Raw genomic sequence first — 9,485 nt, forward strand, 5'->3', positions numbered from 1 at the left:
TGTCATTCAAGAAATTTTTCACCAAATTTTTAGCATACTTACTCTGACACAAGAATATACCATCATGCATTTGTTTCACTTGCAACCCCAAGAAATAATTCAACTCACCAACCATACTCATCTCAAATGTAGAAGACATGCACTTCACAAATTCATCAACAAGTTTTTCACATGAAGCACAAAAAATTATGTCATCTACATAAACTTGGCAAATAAGAATATTACCTTGAGACATTTGCACAAAAAATGTCTTATCTACCTCACCTCTTTTGAAGCCAAGATTGAGCAAGTACTCTGTTAATCTCCCATACCAAGCACGAGGTGCTTGCTTTAATCCATACAAAGCTTTTTTCAACATATACAAAGCACTTTTTACATCCATTTGAAAAAAAATTAATTCCCATATAGCAAGAAATTGCAAGCAAAAGTCGGACAGACTCAATGCGGGCTACAGGAGCAAAGGTTTCATCAAAATCCACCCTCTCAACCTGTGTATACCCTTGAGCTACCAACCTAGCTTTGTTTCTTATGATGTTTCCTGATTCATCAGTTTTATTTTTGAAAATCCATTTTGTTCCTATAACATTACCATGATCAGGACACGGTACCAAATACCAAACATCATTCCTAACAAACTGTTCTAATTCCTCATGCATAGCATTGACCCAAAATTCATCTTTCAAAGCTTCTTCAACCTTTTTGGGTTCAATGTTCGACACAAAACGCAAAAATATTACCTGTGAATACGTAGAGCTCATGCAGATCAGTCTAGCCATTTTTTTGTAGTCCCATTCTCTTTTCTTTGGGTTTGCATGTCTCCATGTACATCACCAATGACCTGTGAGGTTGGATGGTTTTTCTGAATTTTACTAGGAATATTCTTACCATATTCATTTACCTCACTGTCCTCATCCTCATCAATAAGCTGTTCAACTTTCATTTCTGGAGATTCTGTAGGAGGTGTTGTCACAGGTGTTGTAACACCTTGGACAACATCTGAATTTCCAAAATTTTCAAGCAGATCATCAACTTCATCCTCAGCATTTTCTTCTTTAGATCTGCAAAATCATCAAACACAACATTAATTAAAACGACCCTAACCTCTAAACTTAATTAAATAATAAAGAAAATACAGATTTTTAAAAATTTTGCCATGACTTGTTTGAAAGTAAACAAAGTCACCCTGTCACACACAACAATTCTAAGTAAACGTGATAAAAAGACATCCAAACTGCGATAATCATAAACTTCGAAAAGAAAGCAACCTCACACGGTTGCAATAATAGCGATAACAAATTTCAAGACTAAAATTTAAGCACAGGGAAACACATCCTGGCTAATACTGAAAGTACTCAAACTAAAATTCTTTATTACAAACATAGTCTTATGCGGAAACTTAAAAGTAGCAACGATCATAGGGCCTTGCACCACCGACGACCTCAACCCCGAGGATCCTGCCCCTCGATCTCTAGATACTCCTCCTCATCTGGCAATCAAACAAGCATAGTGACTCTAATGAATCAGCAAGTATAAACAGTGTAATAACAAGGGTTTAAAAATACCTGCAGTAATACTCAAAGTAATGTACATAATATACTTTGCAAACTTAAACTAAAAATATGCATGATAGAGGAGAATAAGACAACCTGTAAACAAAGAACTCACGCCAACTCACGCTATGAGACTTTTGATCTTTATTAACTTAATCATGAAACTGAACTTGAAATTGAACATGAAACTTTCATAAACTTTCTTTGAACTTTACTTTCTTTTCTAAGAACTTGGATCATTGATTGTGACGTTTTTTTTAATAATTTGACCGATCATGGCTGTAGTTCACTACGTCAGCAAGGACATAGAGATTACTCCTCATGCCGCATTGCCCCTTTGTTGGTAAAGGAAATCAGGATTTCTCCCAACTCCTCCAAACCCCTCTGTTGGCAAGGGAAATCAGGATTTCTCCCAACTCCTCCAAGCCCCTCTGTGTCACAAATCAATTCACTTTATTCAAAACTTCACTTTCTTTACTGGTGGCTTTAACTTTTCTTGAGATGCAAAAGAAGTGATACACTTTGCTTACTTTACTTGACTCCAAGACGAGAACTCAAGCACATGAATATGCAACTATAATAAATGAAACTCAACTAAAAAATGTGGGTATTAGGTGAGTGAGTGGCTGCCCCTAGGTGGACTACCCAATCTTAAACTCCAAATCTTACAAACAAGGCATAACCCGAGCAATCAACCCGAAAGGCCCTTCACTCAATCTTACCTTAGCCGAATTCAAACCCGCTCAAACCGACACTCTCCAAATACTACAAACTAATCATAGGACTAGGTTATGACTTCATTTGACAGCCCAAGCAACCCAATCAACAAACATTTTCGGACAGCCCCTATTTATCTCTTAAAAATTCTGCTCCAACCCCTTAAGCTTAAGAGACCCTTTACCTATCCAAATCTTAACCGAAACGAGCCCATTTTATACCGACGCGACCACAACATCATAACCTTGACTAGGACCAGACCAAGACACACCCAGACCAAAATTGGTACCTCCCCTGCCCTGAATTCAGTAGCCCTTTCCCAAATAATTCATCACTCTTCTTCACCCTTACCTCAATAATTCAACTCCAGGCCCTTTTTCCTTAACTCTACCTCCTTCCAAACCACCAAACACACTTATTAAAATCTCTTAGGACTCACCCCAAGCATCTAGGCAGCCCTCAACCACACTTCAACTCCACATTTCAAAAACAATGTGATCGTGCACCAAAATGCATCAAACTCTTGAACAATCATTCAAGCCCAAAGAAAATCATCAAAATACTTCAAACACACTTCAATATCAGTCCTAACACATGCAAAGTTTCGAATTATAGGGCATGTAACTTCTGAAATTTTCGAAAATGACAAAGTGCAAGAAGAACCCTTCATATCTCAAGTCAAACTTCATCACACAACTCTCAAACCTCCACACATATTCATATTTAGAAATTTTATACAAACCTTGGCTGAAAACTTAAAAAACATTCGAACCACATGACATAAAAACATAGGTATTTCGAAATAAAGAAAAAGGTTTAGCACATGAACATAATAGCTAGCTTGAATGCCCAAGAAAAAGCTTACACTTGCCTTAACCTTTATCTACCAAAACAAATCGAACCAAGGAAGGGGAGAGGGCTGAACTCTTCGAACCAATAGCTAGGAAACCTTCCCACGGTGGACTCCAAGTGACGGCGGTGGTGTGAGGTGGCCGGCGGCGACCGGAAAGTGAAGGGGAAGTGGACGACCAAGGGAGGAAAAGAAGAGAGAAAAATGGTGGTGGGGCGGAGGCTTCAAGGAATGAGAGAGCTAGGGTTTTGCAAAATGATTTAATTTGTGTTTAAAAGTTTGAGTGTGTAGTGTGTACATGTGTGTGTAAGCATAGGTGTAAGTATATAAAAGTAGGTATGAGTGTTGCTTTAAAAGTACAACTTTAATGTACTATAACTTTTGCCTACTAACTTACACTAATAAAATTTCTAAGTTTAAAAAACCCCAAATTAAAAATATTATATTGGGTTTTACTAATCCGGGTTTAAGAAAATTCTAACTTTTGTAAAAAGTTAAAGAATAAGCCCAATGTTGCGATATAAAAGAAAATGATTTCTGATACCTGAAAACTTCTAACTTTCAAACTCTCATCTAATTTCCTCCTTCCTCCCTACTTAACTTTTTAAAATAAAATCTTGGAATTTACCGCCGAAATCCACCATTACCGAACACCGAAACGGAAGTCACTGACTCAAAAATCTCAATAATAAATAACTTAAAATATTTGAGCACTTAAAATTTAAAGAAAACTTAAACAATTAATTCCAAGCAATTAAAATTATAATTATTGAAAATGAATTTAGGCATGAAATTCGAATTATGAAATTCTAGGTGCTACAATTCCTCCCTCCCTAATATGGAATTTCGTCCTCGAAATTAGAACTTACCAAAGAGCTCTGGATAGCGAGTCCTAATATCTGCCTCTGTCTCCCAAGTGGCCTTTTCATCCGAATGATTCAACCACCTAACCTTGACCATAGAGATAGTCTTGTTACGGAGTCTCCTCTCCTGCCTCTCCATAATCCGGTCAGGACTCTCTTCATAAGTCATGTGAGGAGATAACTGAAGAGGCTCAAAGTTGAGCACATGAGAAGGATTCGAGATGTACTTCCTTAGCGTGGATACATGAAAGACGTTGTGCACTACAGCAAGATTAGGCGGCAAAGCCACCCTATAGGCTAACTTCACCACTCTGTCAAGAATCTCAAAAGGTCCAATGAACCTCGGAGCCAATTTCCCCTTCTTCCCGAATCTCATCACGCCTTTCAAAGGAGCTACTCGGATAAAAACATGATCACCCACTGAGAACTCCAAGTCTCTCCTCCTATGATCAGCGTAACTCTTCTGCCTGATCTGTGCAGTCCTCATCCTATCACGGATCTTGGCTACAAACCTCGACGGTTTGCTGAACAATCTCTTGTCCCAACTCCGATCTCTTACCAATCTCGGTCCATAAAACCGGTGATCTACACGGTCTCCCATAGAGTGCCTCGTAAGGCGCCATACCAATGGTGGCCTGATAGCTGTTGTTATAAGAAAATTCCACCAATGGTAACCTCGACTCCCAGCTATCATGAAAGTCAATAACGCAGGCTCTCAAAAGATCCTCTAGAATCTGGATTACCCTCGGACTGTCCATCTGTCTGCGGGTGAAAGGCGGTACTAAACAAAAGCTTCATACCCAAGGCTGCATGAAGACTCTTCCAAAAAGTCGACGTAAACCGCGGATCTCTATCAGACACAATGGAAACAGGGATACCATGTAGTCCGAGTATCTCCCGGATATACAACTCCGCATACTGAGTCATAGTGAAGGTCTTCCTCATAGGTAAGAAGTGCGCCGACTTAGTGAGACGGTCTACAATAACCCAAATAGCATCCAAACCTCTCACTGTCCTCGAAAACCCAACAACAAAGTCCATGGTAATATTCTCCCATTTCCACTCGGGAATGGGGAGTGGCTTTAGCAATCTTGCAGGTCTCTGATGTTCCTCTTTGACCTGCTGGCATGTCAGACACTCTGACACAAAACGATCGATATCACGCTTCATGCCTGGCCACCAATACAACTGCTGAAGGCCCCGATACATCTTCGTACTGCCTGGGTGAATAGAGTACGATGATGTATGTGCTTCTGCCATGATAGTAACTCGCAGAGAATCACCTGCGGGAATCCAAAAATGACCTCTGAACCTCACAATCCCATCTACTACAGAATACAGACAATTGTCTTTCTCCTCTGCTCTCTGTCTCCACTTACCCAACTGCTCATCAACTGCTTGAGAAACTCTGATACGGTCAAATAACGTAGTCTGCACTGACAAGACTGATAGTCTAGGAGCTCTACCCTCGATATAGAAATCTAGTCCGAATCTCTGAATCTCATCCTGCAATGGTCTAGACACCGTCAAAGAGGCAATCACTGTTGTTTTTCTGCTCAATGCATCTGCGACGACATTATCCTTACCCGGATGATAACTAATGTCGCAGTCGTAATCCTTCACCAACTCTAACCATCTCTACTGCCTCATGTTCAACTTCTTTTGGGTGAAGAAGTATTTGAGGCTTTTATGGTCGGTGAATATCTTACACTTATCTCCGTAGAGATAGTGTCTTCAAATCTTGATAGCGAAAACCACTGTTGCCAACTCCAAATCATGAGTAGGGTAGTTTTTCTCATGCTCCTTCAACTGCCTAGAAGAATAAGCAATAACCCTATCTTGCTGCATAAGAAATGCTCCCAGTCCCAACTTGGATGCATCAGTGTAAACCACAAAATCACCTTACCCTGATGGCATGGCTAATACTGGTGCCGACGTAAGTGCCTCCTTCAACACATCAAAACTCTCTTGGAACTTCGGGCTCCAAACAAACTTAGCATTTTTCTTAGTCAATGTTGTCAAGGGCACATCAATGGATGAAAAACCCTTGATAAACTTCCTATAGTATCCGGCCAATCCGAGAAAACTGCGAATCTCCGATGCGTTTCTTGGCACAGACCACTCCTTCACTGCTTGAACCTTAGAAGGATCTACTTCCACTCCACTCTTGGAAATAATATGTCCCAAGAATGACACTATTTCCAACCAAAATTCACACTTGTCAAACTTGGCTAACAACTTCCTTTCTCGGAGCACCTCCAGAATGGTTCTCAGATGCTGCTTGTGATCCTCTCTGTCCTTGGAATAAATGAGAATGTCATCAATGAATACAATGACAAACCGGTCCAAGTACGGCTGAAACACGTGGTTCATAAGATCCATGAAGACCGCGGGCGCGTTTGTCATTCCAAACGGCATCACAAGGAACTCTTAGTAGCCATAATGAGTCCTAAACGCTGTCTTGAACACACCAGACTCCTTCACCTTCAACTGGTGATAACCGGAACGAATATCAATCTTCGAAAATACAGAGGCTCCTTGCAACTGATCAAAGAGGTTCTCAATTCTAGGAAGTGGGTACTTGTTCTTCACTGTCACCACATTCAACCCTCAATAGTCTATGCACAATCTTAGACTTTCGTCCTTCTTTTTCACAAAGAGGACTGGTGCGCCCCATGGAGAGAAGCTAGGGCGTATGAACCCTTTATCAAGTAGCTCTTGAATCTGCTCTTTCATTTCTTTCATTTTTATGGGAGCTAGTCTGTAGGGTGCCTTAGAAATTGGCACGGTACCGGGAACCAGATCTATAGAGAACTCAACTTCTCTATCAGGCAGAATGCCCGCAACATCATCAGGGAACACATCCCCAAAATCTCTGACAACATCCACATCTGCAATGGCCGGACGTGCTGGCAGCTCTGTCAAAGATAAGCTGGCTAGGAATGACTCACCTCCATCAAGCACGAGTTGCTTAGCTTGCAGAGAGGATATGATTCGAGTCTTCCTCAAGATCCTAGTAGTCTCGAACCAAAAGGACTCCTCTGCTTCAGGTCTGAATAGTACTGCTCTGCGCTGAAAATCAATCACTACAGCATTCTTTGTCATCCAATCCATCCCAAGTATCAAGTCAAACTCTGGAATAGGCAAAACTATAAAGTCTGCAACCACTGACTGTCCTTGCAATATCAGCTCAAGATTCTTCACAAATCTCCGGGTGGATAGCTCTTCCCCTGAAGGGATAGTCACTGAAAACCCAATCGACAATTCTTCGTGTTGAATACCCCTTTTATGGGCAAAAGCCTCCGAAATAAAAGAGTGGGTAGCCCTTGAGTCTAACAAAGATCTGGTGGCTACACTGGCTACTAAAATCCTACCTGCATTAACGGTGAATACATCCACGGAAAAGACTAAAGTTAAATATCACAAGTTCTACTTAGACTCATTCTAAGTCATCAAATCCCAAATAAGATACTACGCATGCTATTACAGTCAAGTTCTTCAAACATGCAACATGCTACAAAATATTAACCCCGAACAAGAAAACTTAAAATCACATGCGACAGTGAATCGTTTAACTGCTCTAAACCAAAAACTTAAGATGTTACCTGTGATGAGTGTAGTGTCTGGGTCGGCCTCTTCGGCCTGCATCACGAACACTCGACCCTGCAAGGGCCTCCTCAACTCCAGACAGTCTCTAGCCATATGTCTCGGCTTCTTGCACTTAAAACAAGTTCCTTCACCTGCTAGACATTTCCCAAAATGGGTAAGATGGCAAAGTGTGCAAAACGGCTTCTCCCCAGTCCTGGGAAGAGCGGGTCTCTAGGCCTGATGCGCCTGGGTTCTCTGGGCCTGCTGCCCCTGAGGACTAAAAGGTCCCTACTGATGCTGCGGTCCAAAGTACGGCCTCTTGCCGTGCTGCTGCTGCTGGCCATGTGCTGGGAATGGCCTCTTACCTTGCGCCTTGGCGCTAATGTCACTCAACGTCTGCTCAGACCTCAAAGCTCGTCTGAGCGCAGAAGAATAGTCAGTTGGCTCCGCCATAAGCATATCCCGGCGGATAGCGGGTTTCAATCCAACAATAAAGTGCTGGAGCTTCTCAGCCTCGTCGTCTCAAATCAAAGGCACAAAATGAAAACCGCGCTCAAATTTCACCACGAACTGAGCCACTGATAGATCTCCCTGTCGCAGGCTCAGAAACTCCGTCTTCAAACGGGCCCTCACATCCGCGGTGAAATACTTCTCAAAGAAAAGTCTCTTGAACTCAGTCCAAGGTAGGGTATTCGGATCCACCGTCTTCTCAACTCCCTCCCACCAGAGGGCAGCATCATCCTGAAGAAGAAAGACAGCACAACGTACTCGATCTGGATCTCCCAACTGCATATAGCGAAAGATCACCTCCAGCGAACGAGTCCATCCTTCCGCTACAAGCGGATCAGTAGTGCCAGCAAAGTCTTTCGGATTCATCTTCCTAAACTGCTCGTAAACAGTCCCAAGTCCAGCCCTCGGAGCGTCCACATGTCGCTCTAGGATACGGACTAAGCCAGCTAGCACCTGATTCCAACATCCGCAGCTGGTGAAGGTGGCGGAGGCAGAGGTGGGGGCGGTGGAGGAGGCGCATGTGGATCACGACGATGTGCCATCTACACGCAAGTTCGAATTCTCACATTCAAATTTCATGCCTTAAAAAAAGATTTTTCTTTAAACTTAAACATGCTCGAAATATTATAGGAACTAGTACTATCAAACTTAAACAGATAGAAATAATGAAAACTTAAATCTTACAGACTTTGAGGCGAGATCCCTTGAGTTTTGGAAACCGGAAGTAGCCACAGCCCAAACCAAGACTGTGCTCTGATACCAACTAAAACGACCCTAACCTCTAAACTTAATTAAATAATAAAGAAAATATGGATTTTTAAAAATTTTGCCATGACTTGTTTGAAAGTAAACAAAGTCACCCTGTCACACACAGCAATTCTAAGTAAACGTGATAAAAAGACATCCAAACTGCGATAATCATAAACTCCAGAAAGAAAGCAACCCCACACGGTTGCAATAATAGCGATAACAAATTTCAAGACTAAAATTTAAGCACAAGGAAACACATCCTGGCTAATACTGAAAGTACTCAAACTAAAATTCTTTATTACAAACACGGTCTTATGCGGAAACTTAAAAGTAGCAACGGTCATAGGGTCTTGCACCACCGGCGACCTCAACCCCGAGGATCCTGCCCCTCAATCTCTAGATACTCCTCCTCACCTGGCAATCAAACAAGCATACTGAGTCTAATGACTCAGCAAGTATAAACAGTGTAATAACAAGAGTTTAAAAATACCTACAGTAATACTCAAAGTATTGTACATAATATACTTTGCAAACTTAAACTAAAAATATGCATGATACAAGAGAATGAGATAACCTGTAAACAAAGAACTCATGCCAACTCAAGCTATGAGACTTTTGATCTTTCTTAAATTAATCATGAAACTGAACTTGAAACTG

The 9,485-nt window shown here is 41.4% G+C and overlaps 1 protein-coding gene across 1 annotated transcript; it reads right to left on the reverse strand.

Moving 5' to 3' along the window:
* Nucleotides 1-763: 763 nt before the first annotated feature.
* Nucleotides 764-8,021, reverse strand: LOC140890027 (uncharacterized). Its single transcript, XM_073297776.1, has 13 exons — nucleotides 7,934-8,021; nucleotides 7,586-7,720; nucleotides 6,617-7,354; nucleotides 6,465-6,571; nucleotides 6,100-6,278; nucleotides 5,887-6,039; nucleotides 5,736-5,793; nucleotides 5,044-5,486; nucleotides 4,540-4,742; nucleotides 4,246-4,373; nucleotides 3,987-4,161; nucleotides 3,217-3,357; nucleotides 764-951 (listed from the first exon to the last, which is right to left on the reverse strand). Exons 1-13 carry the CDS (start codon nucleotides 8,019-8,021, stop codon nucleotides 764-766), a joined length of 2,736 nt encoding a protein of 911 aa, XP_073153877.1.
* Nucleotides 8,022-9,485: the final 1,464 nt, after the last annotated feature.

Source organism: Henckelia pumila, chromosome 3, assembly GCF_033568475.1.
Source record: "Henckelia pumila isolate YLH828 chromosome 3, ASM3356847v2, whole genome shotgun sequence".
Taxonomy (NCBI): Eukaryota; Viridiplantae; Streptophyta; class Magnoliopsida; order Lamiales; family Gesneriaceae; genus Henckelia; species Henckelia pumila.

What these genes read in the sequence shown, in the direction of transcription:
- LOC140890027 (XM_073297776.1), bottom strand. Translation starts at nt 8,021, where the DNA reads ATGGCGGAGCCAACTGACTATTCTTCTGCGCTCAGACGAGCTTTGAGG. An exon ending in CATTAGCGCCAAGGCGCAAG is followed by an intron (nt 7,721 to 7,933) that starts GTAAGAGGCCAT and finishes AATGTCTAGCAG; the next exon opens with GTGAAGGAACTTGTTTTAAG. An exon ending in AGACACTACACTCATCACAG is followed by an intron (nt 7,355 to 7,585) that starts GTAACATCTTAA and finishes CCGTTAATGCAG; the next exon opens with GTAGGATTTTAGTAGCCAGT.